Here is a 26,407-nt window from a genome sequence, read left to right on the forward strand (position 1 = left end):
TCTTACTGCATGTAGTCGCGATTGATCCCTAAGGTGAGCGGGACTCCGACATATTCTCAAAGAGCAAATCTTTGGCAAAGGTTTTTTTGCATGTCTTATGGTTGAACTGAGCTGTAGCCTTCTGTCAAAGCTTATCTTGAGCCTCTTATCAGAGTTTATGGCTACTACTTGGCTAACAAAAACAAACCTTTGAAAAATTCACGACTGACGATGTTTTCCTTTACCGTTTTAAGCAAGTGATACTATGTGTCAGAAAAACAGTTTTTTTTTAATTTCCATATAGTTGTAAACAGATAAAATTGAATTAATATCACTGCTTTAACTCGTTTGATAATGAAAACCTTAAACGAATAAGAAGAAGGCTAAAGGATCTCTCTAAGCTCCAATTGCAGGAAAGTCACGTGCTAGGTTATAAATGTAACTGTGTCATAAATAAGGTCATAAATCTTTCTTTATAGTTACTTACTATGTTTACTAACTGTATTTTATAATCTGTAACGGTTTATGACTACCTATCACCAGTCATTTATTTTCACAATGGCAGTAGGTCACTTTACAAGGTAGTTTTAGCTTTGCGGAAACCAATTACCTACTGAGACTCCGCTGTCTATCCATCATTCTATAGTTTTAAAATGTATAAATACTTTTAAAACGAATACTTTCTGAAATACTTTTTATGATTTTCACATATAGGTATTAAGTATCTTAAGGACACTTAAATTTTTTCAAGACTGTTCTTTATGAATAGCGCCTTGCGTATTAAGCTGAGCCAGGTGTTTAATTTGAATCGCATTGCTATCAGTTTTTTCTGTAAGATAATAATAATAATACGTACTATTAAAGTATAGATATTGTGTCTGTAAATTGGACCTTGAAAGTAAAGATGTTCGACTCCCACTTGAAACTCTTTAGAGACTATCAGCAATTAAGAAGCACTATGAAGTAAATATTTATTACATTATTTTAGTTTTCGTAAAGATGTATATCGTTTTAGACAATTTAAAGTGCCCGATTTTCAGTTGTGTTGGTCTCCTCACGATATTTTGCTTCACTATTTTATACTTACAGTAGAAGTATTCATATAAACAAACAGAATTTTGTGTCATACAAAATTATATTGGATTAAGACATTTTTTATTCTATAAATCACATTTCTCATTCAGAACAATGAAACGATTTATTCTTGTTAACTTTTAATTAACAAATATCACGTTTTAAACATACTCACTTTAGTTCTTCTTATTGTAAATTTTTCGTTGTTTAATCATCAATCATGGCATGTGGCCATGATTGATGTTATAAACAACTAAACAACAGTTTTATTAGTTCCTTGAAACTTTACGTTTTAACGTACTTTTGCTAGTTTATTTAGAAGATTTGTGATGATTTGGATGGCAAAGGTCGAGTTTCTACGTTTTAAAAGCGTAGGTAATATATTGCTTCATACATCCTTATATCCTAATAAACGCAAAAGTTTGCGCGAATGTTATGTTTGATACTCTTTCGCGGTATCGTTAAATTTGCAGTCAATTTCGTTGACGATACAGATCAACAGATATGCTTTGCATTGACCTACAATTAACATTGCACCTTAGTAATGCACCTGCTATTATCAAGAAGTAACCATTAAGCAATCTGCGCAAAATCCTTAACAAGACTTATTAATCACTGTTATACCCGAATAGTAAAAAAAATATCAAAAACACACACATTTTAACATTTTAGCCCAAAGTCAGTTAGCGGGCGTCGCGTTGATCGTTGACGGGATATTTTTTGTGCGATCAAGTCAAGAAAAACAAAGTTTGATCAAGTAAACAACATAGACATTAAGCGTTACACTAAAATATAAAATTGTCGTATTCACCAACTCCCTTTAGTCGTCGTTTGATTTCCGTGAAGTTAAGTTTAAAAACGGTGAAGAAAACAATCGCGAGGAATCGAAAAAAAGTGAGAATTTTTCAAGTGTGTGTTGAGCCACGTTAGCGGTGTTCGGTCTTTAAACCTACGCATCAACATCTATCATACATCAACTATCAGATAAAAGTATTTTTTATCTTCTTTCTGCAGCTGTGATGGCACAAACGGTTCAAGAAACGGCTACAGTGTTGGAAGAGGAAGCTCGCACGATGACTCTAGTTGCTCCAAAGACAACGCCAAGGAAATATAAATATATATACACCAACTTTCTTACATTTTCATATGCGCATCTAGCTGCATTGTACGGGCTTTATTTGTGCTTCACCTCTGCGAAATGGGAAACATTGCTATTCTGTAAGTGTTTTTTTTAATATCTTCAGTTTCTTATACATAATATTTAATTACTACGCTATTAGTACCTACTACTGCTTTGTACATTTACTATTTACAAACTATTTTTTCTTAAATGAAAATACAAAACTAAATTTGTGATTATGAAACAAGAACTTATGCAAGGTGATCGCAGAAACCGCATAATTAACTAATCTAAAAGATTACGATCTAAAGATAAGATTAATCTAACAAAAAGGGTCACAGGGTAAGGTCATTTAAAAACAATAAAAGAATTCTCAATAGGCTTTAAAATGTACAAAACAAATACTATAAAAAATATTTCGTAAATGTGGTATTTTTGTTTCTTGCCCCTCGCACCCATTACAGTGTAGTCTGCAAATCTTATGAATGATTATGCTCTCAAAATTAATGTCCCTTTCCTAAGGGTAAAAACCGAACCTCATGCTGCACAGCTGTCTGTCCGTCCATCTGTCAATGGGCTGTATCTCATAAACCGTAGTAGCTGGATGAAATTTTAATAGACGATGTTTTTCTGCTGCCGATGTTACAAAAATTCTGAAAAGATTTACAGAGGTAGTAATAGTAGTAGAGAACTTACATTGTTGATAGAATTAATGTTCTAGATAGCAAGGACATCATCATCATTGGCCTAGCCTTTTCCCAACTATGTTGGGGTCGGCTACCAGTCTAACCGTTTTCAGCTAAGTACCAGTGTTTTACAAGGAGCGACGGCCTATCTGACCTCCTCAACCCAGTTACCTGGGCAACACGATACCCCTTGGTTAGACTGGTTGTCAGAATTTTTCAAGCTTCTGACTACCTGTAACGACTGTCAAAGATTTAGGAATAACAGTCGGGACCCATAATTTAACGTGCCTTCCGAAACACGGAGGAACTTACTTGCCACTTATGCGGTTATAGCTTAGCTACGAGCTCCTCTCAAAGCAAGGACATCAGTAATTTAAAAATTGCTCCAATCATCTCTCTTGGGCTTAGTTCTTTCAAACGCCCATATGATGCATCTATACCACGCTTGTATCGAGACTTGTATTTACTTGTACCATTATACTCTTAAATACTTACAAAGTAAAATATAATTAATTTAATTATTAAGAGTAATGAATTCCAAGTTCCTAGTAGTAGTAATGATGTATTAACTCATTGCTTATAAAACAATTTGATTGATTTTACAAGTGCCTTCTTGCACAAAATAGATCAAAGGTGGGTTATTATGTATCAACAGCATATTTGACTAAATCTAATAATATAGATCTGTATAGTCCGTCAGAGATATTAAAAAAAAAACATTGAATGCGTATTTCTAATTGAACAAATCATAAAAGGTAAGTTAGGTCTTGCTAGTAAAAAGCGTAGGTAGGTGCTGGTAAGTGACGTCACACAAGATTGAACTTCACATTATCCCCTTATTTTTTTGGTTACGAGATAAAAGAAAGAAAAATACATATCTAATACTTTTAAATCTGTCTCACGGACTAAAATGTTGTTTTTTTATGTCATTGAATTTGGGTACTGCATTGTTAAAATGCAGTATATAATACTCAAATAAAACATTGAAAATATTTTTTTGGATTTGAATATCAGAGTTGAAATATTATGTGCTAAACGAAACAAAATCTTTTCAGCTTTCGTACTCTTCCACATGTCAAATATAGGCATCACCGCAGGGGCTCACCGACTCTGGACTCACAAGACTTTTAAAGCCAAATTGCCTTTGGAAATTGTCCTAATGATATTCAACTCTTTAGCCTTTCAAAACACGGCTATTACCTGGGCTAGAGAACATCGGCTACATCACAAATACAGCGATACTGATGCTGATCCCCACAATGCGTCAAGAGGGTTCTTCTACTCGCATGTTGGCTGGCTATTAGTAAAAAAACATCCCGATGTCCTGAAATATGGAAAAACTATAGACATGTCGGATGTATACAATAATCCTGTGTTAAAATTTCAGAAAAAGTGAGTATAATGTGTAATTTAAGATGTCTTAAATTGTTTTATCGACTTCTGTGAGTCATACTGTAATCAATTTCGATTATTATTTTCTTGTTACAGGTACGCAGTACCCTTAATTGGAACAGTTTGTTTTGCTCTTCCAACTTTGATTCCAGTCTACTTTTGGGGCGAATCGTGGAACAACGCTTGGCACATAGCCTTATTTCGATACATATTCAATCTTAACGTGACTTTTCTAGTCAACAGTGCTGCGCATATCTGGGGGAATAAGCCTTATGATAAAAGCATCTTGCCCGCTCAAAACCTGCTGGTTTCCTTCCTAGCAAGTGGAGAAGGCTTCCATAATTACCATCACGTCTTTCCATGGGATTACCGCACAGCAGAATTAGGGAATAACTTCCTGAATTTGACGACGCTGTTCATTGATTTTTGTGCCTGGTTTGGATGGGCTTATGACTTGAAGTCTGTATCAGAGGATATTATAAAACAGAGAGCTGAACGAACAGGTGACGGTTCTTCAGGGGTCATTTGGGGATGGGACGACAAAGACATGGACCGCGATATAAAATCTAAAGCTAACATTTTTTATGCTAAAAAGGAATGAAAACTCAAACAAATAATAAATTGTATAATTATTGTGATAATTTAGAAATATTAGATGTTCCTTCATTTACTGAACTTTAACAATAAATTATTTTATTTAAGTTTTGAGTTTTAATTACCCCTCCATGTTTAGCACGTACAAATGTGCTCTGATAGATTTAAGGTATTAAGTGAGGCTTTAAAGTTTAATCGGGATTCTGAAGCCTAGTTGACGGCAGTTTTTGACGGGTTACTTTTAACAGGTTAAAAATGTTACAAAACGACACATCTGAAGTAGTTCATAATGATAATTTAAGTTGATTTTGAGGCACTTCCCAATAAGCTTGCAGGCTGAAATTTCCATGATAGCTTCAATCTCAATGAAAATGCAATTTACCACTATTAAAACCGGTAGAACGATTTGAACATTTGAAATTGGCTTTTCAGATTTATTAAGTAATAAAGATTGAACAAGAAGTGTTACTTAAAATGAAATATTGTCTATATAATAGACAAGTCCAATACACCGCTGTCAAAGACTTCTGTTTTGTCAGACATATTGATAGAAATGTCATTAGTTATGAATTTTAGTTGTTAGCAATTTACTCTTATCCATGTCCAAGACGGCGCATATTTTTTTTTGCTTCTGCGACAAATAGAATCTACAAAGGTGATTTTCTACAAGATATATTTAGGAATCTTTATATTATTATGTGCCTGCTCAGTTGTAACCGCCGTCGTAAATGCATCCTCACGAGAAATTCTGGTAAGTTTAATTTTTGTTAGGTAAGGCGGTGTACACACGGCACCGCGAACCATCCATTCAAGCGGTGATGTAGATTTTATGTTGCTTTGGCTTTAAATAATCCGTTCTTGCCTTATATCTACTCGTACAACCACCTCTGGCCAAGCGGTGATATAATCTTCACCTCCTGTGACAATGCGCGCTACCGTGTGCTAATCGCCTAATTTATGAGTATAATAAGGCAGTGCAAGTGATTTTCCGCTTATATTTAAAATTGGCAGTTGTATTTGCTCTACATAACAAGGAGTCATGGGAGTTCACACATCGTTTTTACCAATTTCTACTTTACTACCACTTTTAAAGGCACGGTACGTTACGGCTAACATCTAAAAATATTTTTTTCTCAAGAGGAAACAAAATCAATTTGCGTGTAATGAATGTTGTTATGATACATTATACATTGCCACGCCCTGACCAAACGACCGAGTGCCGCTTCCCAATTTCTCCCTCTAGGAGTTGTTCCTGAAGAATCCCCTGCTTTACCAGTTTATGTAATGTTTCAGACAAGTAGACATAAACTACTGAATACGGGCATCGAAACAAAACCTGGGCAATGGCCTCATCACGTAAGAAGTTTTCATTATTTTTCGCGGATTTAATAATTATCATCTAATTAATTTACTGTACATTTTTTATGTACAGAACTTTTAAAATATACTTCCTAATTTTCTGGACCCTTTGCTTTGAGCTAATGCTCACAAAGGGATAAGGATAGTGACTATTAATCATTATCTTTGTAAAAGCCAGTCAGCGCTAATCGATCTATAACGGTGGACATTTGAAATAAACTTAAAAAGCTTACCTTAACAATTTACCCAATAACAGATGGTTGATCTTTTTCCGAAATCTATTAATTCCTGTACCCGAGACTGCTTTATTCACGATCTCTTACTTTCTGATTTCTTTCTTATTGTTAGCTACATACTTATTTGTTAAATTGATGTTTGTTTAGGTGTTGGTCTACAGGCTATACGATCGGTGGAGGTTGATGTACCGAGCCTTCTGTGCCGGCTCTATCATTGCAGAGACCAGGGTTCTCACGTCAGCGCATTGTTTCCTTACAAATAGAAAACAGTAAGAATGTACTCTTATTTCCTTGTTATTATTAAATTGTTCAACAAGTGAAAATATTGCTCGAGTCCTGAGACTGACCTTATCGTCTTCTTTATTTGGCCTTTGCGTATGGGGGCTGCCGTAACCCTTTGGACAAGCCTCCTGGTCCAGCAGGCATTGGAAATGGGCTCTCCTGAACTTTGCTGATCTCGTAGATCTCATATTACCATGGGAATTGAACAGTTGCAATTGGATGTGCTTTACCATGTGCGCTGTCTTGCTTCCTCGAAGGTTAAAGACCTAGAAAAACATAAACGAAGTCTATCATCGCAAGTCAGTAAAGAAGGTACTTTTCTTCATACGTTAGAGAAACATAAAACATTACCACAATGACCCTAGACGTTGATGTTCCCATATTAATATACTTCTTGGTGGCGCTTTTGTTTTGGGCGTTAACAGTGCTCTTTGTGTAACTTAATTTGCGTAACAACTTATTATTTTTACGCCTTTGAGCATGACCGATTTCATTGTTTCAGTTTATCTGAGTAAGTGTGAATTCTCAAGTTTTAACATACCTATGTTTCTATTCCTTTGTCGTCAAAAATAATGGGAAAACTGGATTAGGTACAGTTGTGTGAATGTAGTTTGTCGCACCTATGTCGTAACAATGGCCACCGGACGACCTGTTACACACGGGAAAAATCAGAAGGCTGGAAATGTCCTATTGTTTAAAGCAAACAGGATTGCAATAGTTGAAGCAAGATAGCGCACTAAATGGTATGAAGCGGCATCCCTCTCTCACACGCGCAATAACATTAGGTACTTTAAAACGTGGCGGTAGGCTCCTCATTATGGTATTTAAGTTTTGCTAAGGAGACAATTCGAGAATTTATTATTTTTTATCGTTTTATAATTCTCTTTAGTTTAAGACATGACCTACGTTATATTCGGATAGCGGCTGGTATACTTCATACAATGGCATCACAACCATCAGTTGACGACGTCCAACAATGGCGTTCGGTCAAACATCTATATTCGCAGAGGTTCTATCGATTTCCGGCTTACAACTTAGGAGTGGTGGTAAGATTTTATTATTTTTATTATTGTACATTATGACGTAATCATCAGGTATGGTTTATATCATCTAAGGGAGAAAGAAGGCCGAGTCAAACGGCACATAAAGTGAGAAAATTTTGGGAGCCTATGTCCTCATTATCCCAACTTCAACAGCGTATTAGCTTAACACGGAAAGACGTTTGATTTTCCTGACACTATTAAAAAAAACATGTGGAGTTGATACTTGATATAATAATATTTCACTGTTGGTGACATATTTTGAATTGAATAATATAACTAGGTTTGTCGTTATGTCTTGTTTTTATTAATGTTTACATCTTTTCCAAGGTTAGTTAGTTAACAAAGTTAACTCATAATTCACAACCAAGCGAACTTATGTTTCATATACGGCTCTTGGATACATAAGTACCTTTGCAAATTTTTATTTTTATTTTTTTTAAAACGACTCCCGCAGTAAGGCAATTAATCCTTGTGTCGCGGGGGTTTTACAAACGTACAAATCACATGCACAAAGACACACAGACTCAGAACAAGCATTCGTGGATCACACAAATGCTTGTCCTATGCGGGGATCGGACCCGCGACACAACGCGCACAGTGGGTTTGGCGTGGTGACCTCTACCACTCGGCTAACTGTGCTTCTTTCTTCTTTGCTAAGTGATGGTAGGCCGACTTTAGGTACCTATGTATGTATTGATGCATGAAATTTTATTTTACAGTTAATAGACAAACCCTGGGTGTTCAACAATTTTGTAAATAAAATACCAATTTCATCCACATTCGGCGATTACGATGGCGTTTGTACAGCTACTGCTGTTAAGGCTACCAAGGTACGTTTTAACGACACCTTTTCATATTTTTGCTCGATACTTACAAAATAAATAAGGGTCTCGTGAAGTACTCTTACCATAATGATATATTCATTTATCACCACGCCAGCTTACTGCGGATTGGCGATTTCAGATTCCAATATTTCCCCTTTTGTCGGTGGTGCCTTGGAAAGAAGTTGATACATCTAGTAGATCGAATGAGATTTTTTTGACAAAATATCCTGCTACCAGCTAACAGTCTTGATTTTTTTTCCAGAGTTGGTCAAGAATCAGGTACTTACACACTGAGGAGGTAGAGATGATAAAAAGAGAAGATTGCGAGAGAATATTATGCAGAAGCTGTAGACTGTTTATGTGCACTGTTAACGACCTTAGGAGTGATCATGCTTTTTCAGTATGTTAACAAACTTATTTAATAAAAAATATAATTTTCTCTTATGAAACATGCAAATGCTGATGAATTCGCTTTACGTAGTGAGGAATTTTGATTTCATCGAGTGATCCATAGACTAGCTTTAATAACTCTGTACTTTTACCTTACAAAGTATTTCTGTTCTACTTTTAGTCATGAATATAATAGAGCCTAAATTCTTATCGAAAAATTGATAAAGGTCGAATATCAGTTATGCCATTAGAATGTAGGTGAGCGAGATGAAAATAATAATTCTGCATTATCGGTGGGAATTTGCTACTACACCTGATACCTTAAATTTACTAGGAGAGTTCTGAAACCTTCAATCACTGACTGTAGTTGTAAATTGAGAGGTAGGAATCAAGAATAAATATTTTTAAATGTCTTGTTCAGGAAACCGAAGGTGGTGGTTTGGTTTGTTACGCGACTGGAGATCCAAACGAAGAAGATGAAGATCAAGGTATATTGGTTGCTGTATCTTCAATCATAAACATAGGGCTGCCCAATCTACACATGCGCGTCGGTCTGTTTCACCAGTGGGTAACAGACATGGGCTCCAAAGTGTACGTCAACCAATTGATGATCGTAATTTGTGTAACTATTTGTTTAATTAAAATCTTTTTGATGTAAGTGTACGTAAGTTATAAAATTTGTTTCATTTGTTTTTATCTATATATACTAATATATAAAGCTGGAGAGTTTGTTTGTTTGTTTGTTTGAACGCGCTAATCTCAGGAACTACTAATTCAAATTGAAAACATCATTTTGTGTTGAATAGACCATTTATCGAGGAAGGTTTTAGGCTATATATCATCACGCTGCGACTAGTAGGAGCGAAGATACAATGGAAAATCAGGGAAAATTATTCATCTTCGAGGGCATACGTTAAAAAATTCCTAACTTATATCTTCTAACCACGCGGACGAAGACGCGGACAACAGCTAGTTAAGAATAAAGTTTCGTTGACAATGTCACATATATTGTGAAGAAATCTGAATACTAATCTGTGAACATTTAAACAAACGTAAGTTGCTGCTGATTCCTCTTGTTTATGAGAAGTCTGCAATATTTCATACCTGAGATACCAGGTAAAAATATGACCTGGTTCCTTTTTATGTACGCATGGCGGCGTAAAATATATTAATAAAACAAGTCAAAACAAGAAAACGGTTAGGTATATTAATCCCAAAAATATGAAAGTGCAATGTTGTGAACTGTGAGTTGAATATGCCCCAGATTTGGTTTTTTCTAAGAATTTCTTGTATTTGGAGACTCTAGTGAAGAAAGATCCTTTGCCAACACTATGACCGCTTACAACGCCAACCAACACTCCTTTATCCTTCTCGTTTGGATCGCCAGTATGTGCACACACGAGGGGTCCACCAGAGTCACCCTGAAAAAAACCGTAATAAACTCATGTTTGTGCGTTCAGGTCAAATCTTACAAGCAAGTAGTCTTAGTGGCAACCTATTTTATTCTGCTAATTATTTTGGAGTTAGGGGGTTAAAATTCTGACTTTACCTTTCCGACATCCGTAGGACTTGAAGCTGTGCAAACAAAATCATCCATCATCTTGCGATGAAGCTTATTACAGGGCTTCTTTGGTAGTAGAACCAAATTTGCCAGCAACAGTTTTGTCGATTGGTCCTGAAACGAAAGTCAAAATGGTCAGTTTTAAAAATGGTGTTTCTATTTAACGATATTCAAAGGTGACGATTCTCTTACATTTTCTTTATGGCCGGTTCTTCCATATCCTGATACGAGGCACTGGCCAATATAATCTACATTTAGTGATGCGGTCGGTATTTCTCCCACATAAGCATTATATATGAAAGGTTGGTGAAGAAACTGAAAATAATATTACTCCCCTAAAAGTTATGAAATAAGTGATGCATAAAAGATTAAATACAAATTCAAATTATTGAACATTTGCTTTGTATGATCATAAAAATTTTCTTAGCTAGTAGTTTAACCCACATTTCATGATGGAAATGAAACAATTTTCAATTTTGGTTAGAAGTAAGAATTACTAAAGGAAGAAATCCTTTGGAATGACATAGTAACATTCAGAAACAAGATTTATTAATGAATGGTAAGTGAACTGACCACTATTGCTATATCGTGTAGTGGGAACTTATACTTTTTTGGGTAGAACACTTTCTGTATAGTCCTCCACTGACTGTCGGGATCCTCTTGAAATACGGCTACATTATCTAAATTACCTGCTACAGCAAATTTATCCACGTATGTCTTCTCGTCGGCTTGGCTGTGTAACAAACAATACAAAGTACAGCATAGAATTAAGTAGTAAGGTGGTATCTTTACTCGATCTTGTAATGGAACAGCACTCAATATGTTCTGTATGTCTAAAATGGTGAATAGGAAATTAAATTCGGATTATCAAGCAGTGATGCGACTGCACGGATAGCCGAGGGGTATATAGGTCAACATTCCAAGCCCACTGTCGGCGTGTCATTCCCCGTGTAGGACAAGCATTTGTGTGATACTTGTCTGAGTCTGGTTATCTTGAGTGTACCTTTACTGGGTGCCTTTTGTCGTTTAACTCAAGTCCCAACTGCGAAACTCTTTAAAGTCGTTAATTAAAGAGTAAAAGGTTTCCAAGTGGTGTTCATGCTCTTTCATAACTACAATTATATTACATCAAGTAGCCTTGCGGTTCTATGTATAATTTGTGATTACGTGGTAAAACTTCTATGCCAAATGAGGCAAGTATACTTTCATTAATTACATTTCGTAATTAATCTGAGACACTGCTGACAAACGGTGAAGGGAAACTACATGTACTAATGTTGTATTTGGAGCACAAACCCTTCCTATACAGGAAGAGGAGTGTATCTAGCAGTAGGACGTATATAAAGTGTGTATGCTTGCATGATATTACTAAGTAAAATAACACAAAGATTTACCATACTCTCTCATACCCTGGATAAAATAAATCGCGACATACACCTCCGATAACATGGAAACAATGAGCTGCTGACACACACTTTTTCGGTTTGATTATTGTTGCACCACAGGATGTTTTATATTTTCTTAAACGGCGATTCACTAAACCTTTTATCGCCACCTGTATTAACAAAAGTTTGAAAGTCTTTGTTAGGTAAACTATCATTAAGGATATACTTTAAAAAAATGAATTTTGTCAGTAGTTGGAGAAGATACAATAACAGGAATGCATATGTTTACAAATTCACAAGGTTCTGTAGATAAGCAGGTTATGGAGAATTGCAGTAAAATGTAACCTCTTTGTACTCAAAACCAGGGCTATCAAAAAGACCGTTGTGAATTCCTTGTACCAGACTGATCACCGCATTCCTTCACACAACAAGCACAGCTGATACCTGGTATGGCACGTCTCCTTTCTTTGCAGGATAACCATTCATCACACGCGGTACCCACATATCTGGTTCTGATGGTGGATATGTAGGCTGACTTTGTGAAGAACATAATTGTACAAATAATATGGCTAGAAAGCACTGTTTTAACATTAATATGAATTTAGATACTAGAATGACATGACAGATTAGGAACGAAACAGACAGCTTTGGAACTTTACTCTGTAGCTTGTAGGATGTCTCAGGTTCAAACCAAAAAGTTTATTGAAAGAGGATGATTACTTAATATTTATAGAACAAAGAGTTCTATTTCAGACCAAATATCTCGTAAGTTAGATGGTGAGTGGACATCCACCAGCTCATTGTTGGTTCATACAGTTGGTTCATCTCCAAGACTCCTTTGACTGCCAACTCTTTAATACCTACCTACACGTCTGCTATCATTTATGAGCTGGCACAAACAGATGCACTTTAGCTGAGTTAAAAAAATATAATTTTCAGAAAAACTCTGAACTCTGTTATCACTATCCTAGTGATTATAAATTTTATTACATTAGGAAATAAATTATAACTGTATTTTTATAGTAACTATCGTGAGATTATTAATTACCCCGCCGCGTTACCTCATGATTACGGACTCCGCTTTCAACTCCGAAACTAAAGGTAGAGGTCGCGAGAGTAAACCGTTTCATCAATTTCCTAATCCTAATAAATAGGTATCTCTCTTAAGTTTTCTACAAATTCTTTTTACCTATGGGTAAGTCAGTTTTTGATTGTAAAGCTTGCCACCACCCCTGACGTGACGACCACGACCACTCTGGCAAGAGTGTAACGACAAGGAAGGAAGGAAGGAAGGAGGTCAGTTTTTGTATTATTTTTAGTTTCCATTTCATGAGGAGAAAGGTTGGTAAATAGTTAAAAATAAATGAAAAAATGTCAAAAAATATGTATTTTGCTGCAGCAATTATTATAACACAATAAATACTTGAGCATTTTACACTTCTATTTTCTTCTATGTACTTGTAATACCTCGAAACTCTTGTGAATACTGAGTGGATGTCACCGTAAGTTGCGCAGGCGATACCAACTAAAATCCCATTGTCTTTTTCCATGGGATCACCAGTGCCTTGACAGACTAGGGGTCCACCCGAGTCACCCTGTAGATGTATCAATATAATAGAACAATCGTCGGGACTTAGACAGAAATAGCGACCCCTGAGTATTTTTCGAACTTTCTTTTCGGGGCATCCAAATATGGAACATTTGAGTTGTTAAATTATATAGGGAAAATAAATTCAAGATTTTTCGAAGACCCTTGAAATTGAATAAAAAAAAATTTCGATTTAGTGTACAGTCAAAATCAAACGTCAAAAGACGCACTCTGCAAACTCCGTTCATTAGCATTGAAGCCCGATTTGATCATTTATTTTCGATGTTGACTGTACATAAAGCAAAACTTAAAAAATGAAGTATTCTGTTTCATAATCACCGATCCAATATCAGCCTCGACTAATGACGTGCAGATCACATCACTCATGTCTTTATGATGTAGTTCACTACACCAGGACACAGGCAAAAGTCGTATGGTTGCCTTTAATAAATAAGGCGAGTCTTCCTGAAATTTAAAATCAGATTTCAAGTAGCTCTTTTGTGGTCCATACAAGGGAATCGATTAAAAAGACTTCGCTGTTGGGCAGTTTGTCACCAGGCTCATGAATAGTTAGGTGCAACTTTTGTAAACTTTTTTTAAAGTTTTCGAGACTGATAATTTCAATTCCATTTACAAATGGAATTGTTTAGCACTGTGCGACGACTTTAAGTAACCGATGCAGTTGTTTTGCGTTGAAAAGAAAAGGAATTTATTTTTCACTTTTGCTTGATTACTTGAAGGCATTTGATCTATCTAAAATTTTAACTTCCTTAGTTCAGGGAAGAAATCAAATACCTTGCGCTGGTTAAAACTTCTGAATATATTTTCAAAAACAATCACTTAAAAATAAATCAAATTTTTGGCAAAAGATGTACGTACAGTTTCAGACATCTGTCCATATCCAGATATTAAGCAAAATCCAGAATAATCTTTATCTTGAGTAGCCAACCTAATTGGCTGGACAAATTGATTGAAAATAAAAGGTTCGGCGAGATACTGTAAGAAAATAAGGATTTGAAACGAGATTTACTGAGGTTGATGTACGGTGAGTAGGTAAATACAATCAAAATATCAAGGCACAAGATAATGTACACAAATTCAATGAGTCGCTATTGAGCTATTAGGTAATAAAATAGGCTTAATACGTAGTATTGTTGAAACGTACCTATTAAGCATCAAATCCTATAAGCGACAGTACTTGCAGTAAAGAGATGCGTTGTTGATATAGAAGATCCTCTTCATAAAATTAAAATTAAAAGTCATTTATCCAAATTAGGCTACTAAGTAGCACTTTTTGAAGGTCAAATTACATTGGACAGCACCCAGTTTTGCCCACCCGTCACCGCTTCCTAAGTGGTTTTGCTGTGAGAGAAGAAACGGCGCAACGAACTCCCCAGCAGCACGCTGTCTTGTTTAACTCAATGAACATACGCAACATAATAATAGATGTAATAGAGCCCTTGGTTATTATATCTTACCAGGATGCCTAAGTCATTATGAGGAAAATCAAAATTCTCTGGATAAATAAAATGTCGCAATGTCCTCCATTGTGAAATAGAATCAGTTTCGTGTTTGAAGTATTCGCTTTTCACAGAAGCTGCAACAGCCAGGACATTTTGTAGGGGCCTGATCACGAGCTCCGGGCTATAAATAAATGGGGTATCATAGGTCATTATTATTTTATACTTAGTCAGAAAATGCAGTCGAAAATGTTATGTAAAGGTTAACAGTGATAAACCGTGTGGAATTCAACAAGCCGGAGGAAGGACATCGTCGACGAGGTCGTCCGCGACGAAGGTGGTGTGACGATCTAGTCAAATACGCGGGGCGCATGTGGCCGGAACTTGCACAAAATAGAGAGGTGTGGAAGAGAGGGAGGGCGTGGGAGGCCTTTGCCCAGCAGTGGGATCTAAAGAAGGCAATATTAAAAAAAAATTGTCCTTCAGTTTATTCTTTTGTTATAAATCGTTTATTTTTACATCCACGAAATGAAGGTTAAAATCATAAATACTGTAAGTATCTCCCTTTGTTATGATTTGTTAAGCAGTTAAGGAATATCAGTTTTCACAATAAGAAGGCCTACTGCCAACTCCAAGAGTTAATATAATGGTAGTTGTGGAAGCGTGACACGGCATCAGCAGCGTCTTTTACACAGTTGCAAAAATATTACTTTGGGCGCTGGTGGTAGGCCCAGTTTACTTCGAGGTTCTTACCGTCCAATAGAGACTCGTTGATACGGATCATCATCAACGAAACAATGAGCTGCCGTCAGCACTCTAGATGCCGCAATGATGCAACCCCCACAAAAGGTCTCGAAGTCTATTTTGTGTATCTCCATGATTGCTACCTTTAAAATGTGTTGAAAGTAGAATTAAATAGAAACATTTGAACAAAACAAATTAATCTATGCTAGTCTTAATCTTAAAACTGCAATACCCTAAAGATTTAATAGGTTTGTTTGCTGTAACGAAAACTAAATTTTGTACTGTTGAACTATGAAATCTTCGTGAAATTTATTGCATTAGACCACCTCTTTTGGAGAAGTCTAATGACAGGGTGAATGTACTTTTGAATTAATAATATATTATTGGTCGTAAAAAGGTCGTCAATAAAATGAAGCCATGTTCCTAAATAACACCGTCTTCAAGAAGTATTTAAGTCTCCTTTCACCATTTTTAGCAAGTGAAAATAACTTTGTCATGAACTTTAAAACGACAATGGTGCGTGCCAGGATGCGAACTCACGACCCGTGACGTGGCAGTCCAACGGCCGTACCGTAAGGCTATCACTACTTGAAAATGAAATAGTCTCGTCTAATGATCCTGATAAAAGAAGTTTGTACCTGATAAGGCACCTCCCCACGTTTTGCTGGTACACCATGGTGCACACGTATTGATGCATTTTTTGGAATCAACCGATTATGATATCTGAGTGCATAAATTTGTACAAAAAGGTTAAAGATTGTAAATAATTTTGCAGTTGTTGTGATAGATAATGTCATTTCCCAGACATTTCTTGTCAAAGAATATTTAATTTGTTCGTTCAAAAACTTGATGATTAAATTTATATAGAAATATCCAAACTATTTTTAAAGGTAATTGTATTAGGAGACCATACGTTAACGTAAATGAAGAGCAAATGACCGACTTCAAAGAAGAGGAGGTTCCCAATTCGTCTGAATTTTTGTATGTGTACGTTTTGTTATCTTATAGTTTTGGACTGAATGAACCGGATTGGTTAAATTTGTAAAACAGTTAACGTGAAATAGCTGTCATTTGTATGGATATCTCAGACAATAAAATCTACTCCCCATTCTCCCCATCTCTATCACCCCATTTTATATCTCACTCGTAGGGAAGGGTTTTATGCTTATTAAAAAAGTATTTAAAAACACAAAACAGTCAAAACGCAAATAAGTCATATATATTCGGTAAAACAAAAAACGTAACAAAATAAAAACTAGCACCATCAGTTTTAACGCAGCTATTTTTTTCGATGAAAGCACGAAACTTGGACACCCTCGAAAATATGGAATTTACTTGTTCGTAAGTTCCGCTGGCGACACCAACTAGTATTCCAGTTCCATTCTTTTCTCCTGGATCACCAGTATGAGCGCATACTAGCGGCCCGCCAGAATCACCCTGTGAATAAAAGTGACGATAAATTTTGTTTAGGTGTTAATAAAAAAGTATAAAGCCAGCTTGGCTAGCCTGAAGTAGTAAAGTCAGACTACTGACTTCTACAAACATACAATCAAGGAATCATACTGAGCGGTTGCTGCTTTGGGCAGTTGTCAGTATAGTGAAGTTCCATCTCGTGGCCAGGCAGTCGCCGCTAACTGCTCACACGTAGTAGACGAAAGTAGGAATAGATAAGTGCCTTAGCCCAAAAATTTGGCATCAACTACATATTATTTAAAGAGGATACTGTAATATGTTCATACATGTCCAATATCAGTTTCTATTAAGGACGTGCACACGAATTTTGACATATCTCTGTTGTGAACCATACTGCACCAACGTTCAGGGAGAAGTTCCAAATGCGCTTTCATCAATGAATCGGATAAAATCTGGAATATTCAAAATCAAATTTTTATTCTGTTATCGATGTCAATATTAATTTGAAACATAGGAATCGTAAATAGTAAGGATTTTATATCTAGGAGAAAAGTGGATGAAGCAACAAGCAATTTCAGGAGGAGCAATGATGGGCATGTGTATCAGGCTAACTTATTGCCTATGCATATCAGAATTATCATTATTAAAACAGATAATAATTCAATCTTTGAAACCCTAGTTCACATAAATACTTAGACCTTTGTTTAGTCCTAGCTACCGCATTAGGTTAAGTAACCTGTAATGATAGATTAGTGTGATAATTAAATAAATTAATTAATTAATAATTAGGTAGGTAACAAGAGTCATCATCAAATGGGGTAATGAAGTGACGATGGTCAGTGAAGTGTAGATAGATACCTACTACTTAAATGTGGAAAAATTATTGATATTTTTGCCGTAGATGGTGTACTTACATCGTAGGAAATTCTTCCGTATCCTGATACAAGGCAAAGACCGGAGTAGTCTATAAATGCATTTGCTAAATTTATAGGTTGCACATATTTATTGAATACGAACGGCGATGTAACGATCTGCCAATCGAACAAAAAAAGGTGTTAATAAAGTTATGAGAAATTTATTTAATGAATATTTTGTTTTAATAAATGTATTTTCCCTGAAAGTGGTATCTCAAGACAAAATGGGCGAGTTAAAAGGTGGATATGTGTTTTTTTTTATAAATATACTAAATCAGCCTAGCAGTAGTTGCAGTACGAAAAAAATAGCAGGAATAGGATGGATGTCCATACGTCGAATATTTAAGGGCGATGAGGATAGTAAAGTATGTAAAAAGCCATGTGTCTTTTTGTATGAAGGCGTAACACAGATCACTTACCAATATGGCTATGTCATTATCGGGAAACTTATAGTCATCTGGATAAATCAAATTTCGTAGAGTTCTCCATTGCGCAATTCTGTCTGTGTTTCTAGCAGACGCGTAATTTCGTATTGTTGCTGCAACAGCATACGTATTTCTTAAAGATTTAGCTTCAGTTTGTCTGTAAATTCATTGTTAGCCATTATTAAGGAAGGACTTCATGAACTATATATATGACTGATGAAATACTGAACGATACTTTGTCTACTTATTACTAAAATAATATTTAACAATAGAAATTCGTATCTTTACGTTCTGGTATTTCAATATTCTCTTCTTCTTTTTGTAATTTTATAACGCCGGCCCTTTTTTTCTAAGATGAAACAGAAGGCACGGCGTGACAATATGTCAGACTCTTGTCGATTAAAAACACCCCGGGCCTGCCTGAGCCGGGAGCTACGAGATCGCCACTGCAAGCTCTGCGTCTCCGGCTGGGTAAAACTTACCCCCTTTTTTTGGTTAGGTAGAAGGCAGAGGAATCCTCGTGTAGGATAACACTTACCCCTGGCATAAAGTTTTAACACCAGTAACGTCTTCCACAAAACAATGGGCAGCAGACAGCAACTTTGATTCTCCAATGATACTGCCTCCACAAAACGTTACGTATAGGTTTCGTGATCTGGTTTTGAATCCCACCTTTGGAACAGGTAGATTATAATAATGCACAGTTTAATATTATAGTTAAATGTCTGTGTCTGAATGAGTCAAAGAGTCAAAAATCTAATTTGTCGCTCGGGGAGCTTCGATATCAGTAAGGGTTGTATGAACAATAAATACGAAAATATTTATATCGATTGTTGGATAGTGGTAAGGAAAAGCATGTTATGTATTGGTAAATAAGTAAAATATAAAACCTGATATGGTATTTCACCAAGCTGTACGGGCTTTCCATTATGAACGCGAAGTGACGAGTTAATTGTCTTCGGCACCAAATGCCTTACATAATTGTACCTATGAGTTGCGAGGATCAAATGAAAGTGGAAGCAAATTAATATACAGATTGCAGTTTTTGTTTCGAAAGCCAAACTCATAGCACAGACATTTCTTGACAGTATAATTCTGAGGGTTAGGTATATTCGTTCTGAAACGAAATTATTTATAGGTAAATGCCATGATTACTATCGAGCTTTTCTGAAACAAATTAGGAAAATTAAACTGAGCCGAGGTTTCGCTTCTTACGGTTATTTCAGTAGACTTTTAGTATTAACAAAAAAGAACTAAAATTTAATTCCTAGACAGAATGAATTACGTCCGAAATTGAAAGTTGACAATAAGGTCATCTTTTTGACCACGTTTTTGTAAAATGTTTGATTCTCAAAATTCTAATAAATGGTAACTTTAAATTTTAAATTGATCCCTGTTTTTATATTTTACGTAATACACTTATCAGAAAACGGTGAAACACATAATGATACCCATCCGAAAAGGAAACCTTTTGATTTTCGAGTACAGTTTATAATCAGTTCAATGCATTATATTGTTCTATAATGTCCTTTAACATGATAAGCAGTGATTGTGTCTTTTTTAGGATGTGATTAAAGAGAACAGTGGCTATTCGCCTTTCGCAGACCGGTGTTCACTTAGAATATATGGTGGGAAAGCGGCAAAAATTAGTGATTTACCATATCAGGTAACAAATACAATCTGAGGAAATCTGACCTCCGTAATCTGAATATATATCACTGTGTCATACCGCAATTTGCACGATGGATGATAAAATATATCATCATGAATTTTGGCTTGTAGTTGAGCTGGAAAGTGCCCATAGGTCATTATATTATGCACTAAAATGAGTAGTCTCGTAACACACCTGCTTCACGGGACATATTATGCACCCTCTGTTTCCCTACTTTCTAAGCCAGATGGGACGGCTAACTGTTACGACCAGATAGCTGGCTCCACATTGCGTGCCTTTCGAAACGAGGAGGCTGTGAATTATTTAACTAGTACTGTAGTAGTTCTTTGATCTGTTACCTTAATTTTTGTCAGGTCAAGTACGATCACGAGTTTATTTTCGATATTTTAATAAGTAGGTACATGTTTTTTCTTATTGTTTCAGGTCGTTATAAGGAGAGGATCTCGGCTAGGTGATAGATGGGTTCTCTTGTGTGGTGGCTCGATTATAACTCACCTTTACGTTCTCACCGCTGCTCATTGTTTTGAAAGATCGTAGTTATTCCTTCTTTTATATTTATTTCAAAACTATTTTGTAAATTTAAACGATAATTGTTTTTTCTTTGTTTTTAATTTGTAGTAATGTTCCGTATAAATGTTTTACTTAGGATCTTAAGGAGATTGCGTTACATAAGAGTGGTGGCTGGGGCAGAGCATTCGGAGGCGTATATCCTTAAAAGGCCACATAAAATGGAATTTTTAGATTACATGGAAAACGCAGAGTTGTGGCGAAAAGTTGAATATTGTTACAAACATGCCTATTACAATCCTAGGTACATAATTCACGACTTCGCTGTGATTGAAGTAAGCGACATTATTTCTGGATATCGTCTAGATACAAACTGTATGATCATTTATGTCTTCTAGCTTAGAAAGAACTGACTCTTTTTTAGGTTTCCGTACCCCAAGGGTAAAAACCGAACCCCATTACTGAGTCAATGTGTGTCGATGTGTGTCCATCTGTACCCAGTATTTAACAGATTTTTAAAATAAAGATCGATGATAAGCAATAGATTTTACGGTCTTTATAAATTTGTTCATCTTTAGCCTATTTGTGCGGACTTAATTGAAGCAATGACTAAATGCGGGAGACGTTGCACAGTCATGTTTAGTCAGATAGAGTCTAACTGCATGTTTCCTCCCCTGACGAGGTAGGTTTCCATGAGGATTTCACCGTGAACAAAAAGGGCTTAAGCCCTAAGTTGCCTCAAAAAAAGACTGGCAGTTGAGAAAAAGAGACGCTTCTATAGGGAACATAATGTCTGACTTACATGCAACAACCCCTGACTTTAATCAACATACGAGATAATTATAAAAAGACGTTACATGAATATGATATAATGCCTCTTGATAAACTTCATCAATGTTTGCATGGTAAAATGGTAAAATAAATTATAATAAAAATTATTTCAGAAATACCATATTATTTCAGATGGATAAACCGGTTCACTATAGTAAAAGCATACAACCGATACCGATGATGCGAAATAATTTAGGAATTAAATTCGAAGAAAACGGATTGTGCCTAGTATCTGGATATGGGCTTATGGACTATGTAATGACTTTTTTCATATATTTTACTGGTATTGATGGCTGAAACTGTTTTAAACAGATAAGGACCCATTTAAACATAGCCAGTTAGCGTGACAAGCTTGATTCCTTCTCGCGAACTAGGCCTAGTTATCCATAGAACAAAAATCCTACTGATATTATAAATGCGAAAGTTTCAAGTCTTTGACTTTTTGACCCAAAAACGGATTTAGGCAAAAAATGGTACACAGATAGTTTATGACCTGAATTAACACTTATATTTTGTTTCCGACTTTATCTTCTGTTAGGGTTGTTTTCGGCGGGCGGAGCCGTTTGCTACAACTAGTATTAGATAAAACATGAACCATTTTTATGTGCTTTCTTTTCAAGTACTAGGTTGCTTAACCTTCTTGTTATATTTGTAGCGGCAGCCATCTCCGACCCTGCGCATGGTGTGTGTTCCTGTTGTTTCCACAGCAAGGTGCAATCGGATTTATGGACGTGGTACCGTTAGGAGTTACCAAGTTTGTGCTGGTGATAGGGGCAGAGACAGTTGTCAGGTTGGTACAATTGTTACCTGAAGTATTGACCAATGCCTGATCTATGAGCTCTTTAAGCAGAATTGTGTCAGTGAATTGTGCATTACACCGGATTATCTATTTATTAGGTCAGTAAATAGTAATAGATTTAATTAGAGTAATATTAGAGTTCTGTTTAAGGTTTTAATGTGAGTAGACTTTAGTAAAATTCTTGCCAATCTCCTCGTCACCAAAAGTCGATGAATTTTCAACTTTTTTTTGTTTATGCGTTCTATCTAGGTGTTGCAAATTTTGTTTTCAGGGTGACTCTGGTGGCCCCCTTACATACCACGGTTACTTGATAGGTATAGTATCATATGGGGGTCGATGTGGAGAAGCACCGGGGGTCTATTCACTAGTATCGGCCTATACAACCGGTGAGAACGTACCATTTATCAGAAACCGCTGTATTCCAATTACTTACAGCCCCTTAACCATACTATTAGTTTTAGTTTTTATTTATTTTGGCTAAGTCATTGATACTGGACCTAAATTTTGAGACATTTTTCCGCTGACAACGACTTTAAGCAATTCATGTTGGTGCTGACTTAATTATTCTCGATCGAATATTGTAGATATTTATTGTCAGTCTTTTCTAATACTGGTGTTTTGCGACAGACTTTACTGGAATTTATTTAAAATTTTATTCAGACAATAAATGTATTTAGATTATGGCACAATTACATTGGTATTTTTTTAGAAGCTACTGTGAAGAATCATCATGTATTCGGTATTAAATTAATTATAAACTGCAGATGTTACGTTTATTAAATAAAAGGGTTATAGTGAAAGATCGAGATTTTACTAGTATATTTAACCCAGACAGATTCCGATGTCATAATTTGCTTAGCTCCACCAAAACGATGTTTCTGCTGACAACATAATAAGATTCCATTTCAACGAGGATGATTATGATTATTATGTGGGCCGATCCCGGCGGCACTGCAATGCCGGGCCGACCCGTGACGGGAGTGAAGCGAGCCCCGAACATCCCGTCAGCTTACAAAAATCAGTTTAATATACTGGTCCCTCAGTGAGGGAACTTTCAGATATTAAGCTGAAAAGAACAGATACTACACTTTGATCTTAGCCAAAAGGCCGAGAAGCGATAACAACTTTAAGTCATTGAGCGGTAGTCGTTCAGTCGCGGAAAATCTTAACACCGCCATTCAGAAATCGGGTCCCAATGAACAGCGACATCTAACGTGTACATTTTGATACCTGCAATAGGTATTTTGTATGTTTACCTAAATCAACTTGTTGTTAATATGTTTTTATACATATTATTATCTTATTAAATGAGAAATATGACATAGTCAAAGTAAATGAAGTTGATTATTATAACGTAACAAGTGTCGCGCTGGTAGCGCCATCTGTAAATTTGCATTAAAACTAACTTACCAACCGCTTACTCATTGCCAACAAGTTCGTCCTCAATACCATGTGGTACTGAGGCAACTCAATAGAGAGCGGTATTTGAAAGTTTAACAATGAATTAGGTACATAATGTGTACGTAAAATGAAACGATTAAAAAGTAAAAACAGACAGATTTTGTAAAAGAATTTCTGTCTCGGTCTTGCTACCTGTGTATATTTTTAAATGGACCAACTTTCTAATATTTTTTTGATCAGTGGACAGTCTTCATAATCTATGTATTAAATTTTCCAGAAAAACCCTTTATACCATTCCAAATTCCTTTTCTATTTACCCCGCCAATACTATTCACCCATTTTTACAAAAACTTTCTTTCTCAAATGTTGGATTTTCAAAAACGTCTCTATCGAGTTCTCACCGTTTTACGGTATTTAGAAAATAAATTACCCTTGCCATAGAACGCTGATATCATATAGAGCTTGCTTTTACCATAAGCTCCATCTGAGTTGCCTGTTACAGATATTTCCACAACCCACAAATTGCAAGACATTTCTAAAATCCCCAAAAATTCGTAGAAAACAGAAAACAAAATCTTTTAAAACGTTTTCTGTCTAAGATGCCGTATATTAATACCAGCAAAACTTAAAATATTAATCAAGTCTTCACCTTAAAACGTCTGATAAACTTCCTCGATCCTCGAATTACTTAGTTTTAGTTTTAAGGCGATTCTAGACGGTGTGCATTATACATCAGATGTTTCATTACCCTTGGCTCCTTCAGGGCTGCGAAATCTCCGGAACTCGGTTCATAAATTATAACTTCCGTTAGTTTAGACTTGACGGATTTTGTGTTGTTACAGGGGGTGGTTTTACTTGGAGTTATATTATTTTCTTTTAAATATGATATTGCAATTTTTTTGGTAATACTCATATGTCTGCATTATTTTCTTCTGAAGCCTCTCTTTGAAGATTGCATTAATTTAGCCGTTTTGTAACTATTGAATAATATTTTCAACAATTGCCTATTACAAATCTTATAAGTAAAGTCGATAAGTTTCAAAATACATTTTGAATTTAAGGTTCCAATTAGAATAACTTAATTAGTTTCTTGACTTGCTGTAATTTTACAGCTTGACAATTATTGTTGCTAATCTATTTATACATAGTTATGTTACAATGGGCTATAACGAACATTGAATTCTGGTCTTTTCAAAATTAATTTCAAACATGATTTTAATTGAGTCTTCAAACTCTAATCAAATTTTATATTAGAACATCGACCAACATAATATACCTTAATGCCAATCTAGGGACGCAATTAATTTCCTAATTATCAAATTTCCACCTCGTGTAATTACACACACCTTTGAAATCTGTAGCCCGCGTATTGTCTTGAGATTTGTATTTAATTAGTGCGACCTCAAGTCGATGCGTGGAGCCACGACCGGATATTAGCCGTGCATATCAAATAACCCACGCACTCGCTAACTGAGGCATAATTGGACGTGGAATGGAATCAAATTGATAGGAATATTCTTGGTGATTTCATTAAGAAGAGACTGACATTTAAACTAGTATTTACGAAAGTGGCGTTAATTTTGGTTATGTTCGCCTACTGTTTATTTGATGCGCATCAGTAGATCAGTGAGGTTTATAATATTTGCAATGCATTGCCACCGACCCTGTCAAATGTGGGATACCTTGCAAGTCACTTCAGGTTTAGTCAGTAAGAATCTGACTTTACCCACTTTCGTCTTCGAGAAGGTGCAAATTCCTGAGCAAGTAATATTTATAGCAAGTTTATAACAAAGTTTATTTTAATATCTTGAAATCTATTCTACACCTATTTTATTATTAATACACCTATTTAAACAAAACATAAGAAAGATATATTATCTTTTTGAATTACCATTAAATTTAGTAAAGCTTCAAGATCTGGCCAAGACAGTCTACTCTACAGGTATCCCGAGATGGAACTCAGTACAAGACGCTACTAATTAGATCTCTCAAGTTAAACAAGTTAGTACACCGTCACAACCGAAATACTAATTAAGTGATACGGTCCCATTAAGTTTAGCTAAGTTGGTACTAAGTTGTATTGCCTAAGTTCGGTCGGGGTTGCAGTTGGGTCTGTTTCTTGTTTAATTTGAATACTTTGAACTAAAATCCTTTTCGGATAATGACTTTAGGAATTAAGAACAATTATTTATTTGAATTTGAACAATTATTTATCAGTTCTAAAAATTGAACTGATATACCCAACTAAAATTTACTCCAGATATAAACAGTTTATTGATTAAACATAATTCTGTTTATAATCAACAATACTGTCACATATTAACTGTCAAAGAACAGAAAAAAACCTCTAGAGTACGATATGGACAGATGTGGCACAATACTTCGTTACAAACGCCTCGAGCACTCTATAAAAATATCATAATGAATAATGCCGCGCATATGCGAAACTTTTTAAACGACATCGCAGCACGCCTGGCATGGGATGCCCTATCTATTGTTATCTTAATGTATGAGTAAAAAATATTGTAGGAGAGACTGTGATTATTGTTGTCAAGGACCAAAATTTACTTTTTCTTTTCTTACATAATATTTCTTAAATTATTTAACTTTACTCAGATATATTATGTTCTCAACGAAACTTAGGTTCTATGATTTTGTGAAATGTTTTTTTCTTGTTAACCTCATTTACAGTTCTTTGGGGAGAACAGCTATTGTTTAGCCGTAACTA

The 26,407-nt window shown here is 35.6% G+C and overlaps 6 protein-coding genes and 1 non-coding gene across 8 annotated transcripts; 3 read left to right on the forward strand and 4 right to left on the reverse strand.

The window, feature by feature from the left end:
* The first annotated feature begins 2,072 nt into the window (after positions 1–2,072).
* On the forward strand, positions 2,073–4,926 carry LOC113498272 (acyl-CoA Delta(11) desaturase-like). The gene is made up of 3 exons (XM_026878227.1): positions 2,073–2,271; positions 3,915–4,251; positions 4,348–4,926. The coding sequence occupies exons 1-3, from the start codon at positions 2,073–2,075 to the stop codon at positions 4,850–4,852; spliced, it is 1,041 nt and encodes a 346-aa protein (XP_026734028.1). The 3' UTR covers positions 4,853–4,926.
* A 406-nt stretch (positions 4,927–5,332) lies between these two features.
* LOC113498149 (probable threonine protease PRSS50) lies at positions 5,333–9,637 on the forward strand. Its single transcript, XM_026878089.1, has 7 exons — positions 5,333–5,596; positions 6,139–6,201; positions 6,588–6,709; positions 7,612–7,768; positions 8,485–8,595; positions 8,852–8,989; positions 9,401–9,637. The coding sequence occupies exons 3-7, from the start codon at positions 6,624–6,626 to the stop codon at positions 9,635–9,637; spliced, it is 729 nt and encodes a 242-aa protein (XP_026733890.1). The 5' UTR covers positions 5,333–5,596; positions 6,139–6,201; positions 6,588–6,623.
* A 465-nt stretch (positions 9,638–10,102) lies between these two features.
* LOC113498321 (chymotrypsinogen A-like) lies at positions 10,103–12,443 on the reverse strand. Of its 2 annotated transcripts, none has more exons than XM_026878302.1 (6): positions 12,370–12,443; positions 11,950–12,095; positions 11,114–11,273; positions 10,733–10,855; positions 10,529–10,654; positions 10,103–10,400 (listed from the first exon to the last, which is right to left on the reverse strand). In XM_026878302.1, exons 1-6 carry the CDS (start codon positions 12,427–12,429, stop codon positions 10,161–10,163), a joined length of 855 nt encoding a protein of 284 aa, XP_026734103.1. In that variant the 5' UTR covers positions 12,430–12,443; the 3' UTR covers positions 10,103–10,160. The 2 variants fall into 2 exon arrangements, with proteins under 2 accessions (XP_026734103.1, XP_026734102.1); XM_026878301.1 differs by having other exon boundaries at positions 11,935–12,095.
* A 444-nt stretch (positions 12,444–12,887) lies between these two features.
* LOC113498200 (transmembrane protease serine 9-like) lies at positions 12,888–16,510 on the reverse strand. The gene is made up of 7 exons (XM_026878139.1): positions 16,356–16,510; positions 15,727–15,860; positions 14,992–15,157; positions 14,393–14,509; positions 13,853–13,978; positions 13,349–13,520; positions 12,888–12,892 (listed from the first exon to the last, which is right to left on the reverse strand). Exons 2-7 carry the CDS (start codon positions 15,849–15,851, stop codon positions 12,888–12,890), a joined length of 711 nt encoding a protein of 236 aa, XP_026733940.1. The 5' UTR covers positions 15,852–15,860; positions 16,356–16,510.
* Positions 16,511–16,914: 404 nt separating this feature from the next.
* Positions 16,915–19,651, reverse strand: LOC113498201 (transmembrane protease serine 9-like). Its single transcript, XM_026878140.1, has 6 exons — positions 19,360–19,651; positions 19,008–19,141; positions 18,464–18,626; positions 18,045–18,161; positions 17,457–17,582; positions 16,915–17,154 (listed from the first exon to the last, which is right to left on the reverse strand). The coding sequence occupies exons 1-6, from the start codon at positions 19,534–19,536 to the stop codon at positions 16,915–16,917; spliced, it is 957 nt and encodes a 318-aa protein (XP_026733941.1). The 5' UTR covers positions 19,537–19,651.
* Positions 19,652–20,067: 416 nt separating this feature from the next.
* On the forward strand, positions 20,068–22,812 carry LOC113498322 (trypsin 5G1-like). The gene is made up of 6 exons (XM_026878304.1): positions 20,068–20,135; positions 20,565–20,674; positions 20,788–20,983; positions 21,612–21,734; positions 22,135–22,269; positions 22,550–22,812. The coding sequence occupies exons 3-6, from the start codon at positions 20,870–20,872 to the stop codon at positions 22,757–22,759; spliced, it is 582 nt and encodes a 193-aa protein (XP_026734105.1). The 5' UTR covers positions 20,068–20,135; positions 20,565–20,674; positions 20,788–20,869; the 3' UTR covers positions 22,760–22,812.
* A 392-nt stretch (positions 22,813–23,204) lies between these two features.
* Positions 23,205–23,397, reverse strand: LOC113498399. Its single transcript, XR_003401017.1, has one exon. It is a non-coding gene; the product is annotated as a U2 spliceosomal RNA (small nuclear RNA).
* Between the last annotated feature and the right edge of the window lie 3,010 nt (positions 23,398–26,407).

The sequence above is a fragment of the Trichoplusia ni genome, chromosome 10 (assembly GCF_003590095.1).
Source record: "Trichoplusia ni isolate ovarian cell line Hi5 chromosome 10, tn1, whole genome shotgun sequence".
Taxonomy (NCBI): domain Eukaryota; kingdom Metazoa; phylum Arthropoda; class Insecta; order Lepidoptera; family Noctuidae; genus Trichoplusia; species Trichoplusia ni.

Coding starts and splice junctions, on each gene's coding strand:
- LOC113498272 (XM_026878227.1), top strand. CDS start 2,073: ATGGCACAAACGGTTCAAGAAACGGCTACAGTGTTGGAAGAGGAAGCT. Junction 2,272..3,914: donor ATGGGAAACATTGCTATTCT/GTAAGTGTTTTT, acceptor AAATCTTTTCAG/CTTTCGTACTCTTCCACATG. Junction 4,252..4,347: donor GTGTTAAAATTTCAGAAAAA/GTGAGTATAATG, acceptor TTCTTGTTACAG/GTACGCAGTACCCTTAATTG.
- LOC113498149 (XM_026878089.1), top strand. CDS start 6,624: ATGTACCGAGCCTTCTGTGCCGGCTCTATCATTGCAGAGACCAGGGTT. Junction 7,769..8,484: donor CTTACAACTTAGGAGTGGTG/GTAAGATTTTAT, acceptor TTTATTTTACAG/TTAATAGACAAACCCTGGGT. Junction 8,990..9,400: donor GGAGTGATCATGCTTTTTCA/GTATGTTAACAA, acceptor TGTCTTGTTCAG/GAAACCGAAGGTGGTGGTTT.
- LOC113498321 (XM_026878301.1), bottom strand. CDS start 12,429: ATGTGGGTACCGCGTGTGATGAATGGTTATCCTGCAAAGAAAGGAGAC. Junction 10,655..10,732: donor GAACCGGCCATAAAGAAAAT/GTAAGAGAATCG, acceptor CTTTCGTTTCAG/GACCAATCGACAAAACTGTT. Junction 10,401..10,528: donor GTCCTACGGATGTCGGAAAG/GTAAAGTCAGAA, acceptor GGTTTTTTTCAG/GGTGACTCTGGTGGACCCCT.
- LOC113498200 (XM_026878139.1), bottom strand. CDS start 15,851: ATGGAGATACACAAAATAGACTTCGAGACCTTTTGTGGGGGTTGCATC. Junction 14,510..14,991: donor ATAATGACTTAGGCATCCTG/GTAAGATATAAT, acceptor ATTTTCTTACAG/TATCTCGCCGAACCTTTTAT. Junction 13,979..14,392: donor ATGGACAGATGTCTGAAACT/GTACGTACATCT, acceptor TTTAAATTTCAG/GAAGACTCGCCTTATTTATT.
- LOC113498201 (XM_026878140.1), bottom strand. CDS start 19,536: ATGAGTTTGGCTTTCGAAACAAAAACTGCAATCTGTATATTAATTTGC. Junction 18,627..19,007: donor GTTAAAACTTTATGCCAGGG/GTAAGTGTTATC, acceptor ATGAATTTACAG/ACAAACTGAAGCTAAATCTT. Junction 18,162..18,463: donor ATAATGACATAGCCATATTG/GTAAGTGATCTG, acceptor TTCGATTGGCAG/ATCGTTACATCGCCGTTCGT.
- LOC113498322 (XM_026878304.1), top strand. CDS start 20,870: ATGGAATTTTTAGATTACATGGAAAACGCAGAGTTGTGGCGAAAAGTT. Junction 20,984..21,611: donor ACGACTTCGCTGTGATTGAA/GTAAGCGACATT, acceptor ATATTATTTCAG/ATGGATAAACCGGTTCACTA. Junction 22,270..22,549: donor GGGGCAGAGACAGTTGTCAG/GTTGGTACAATT, acceptor TTTTGTTTTCAG/GGTGACTCTGGTGGCCCCCT.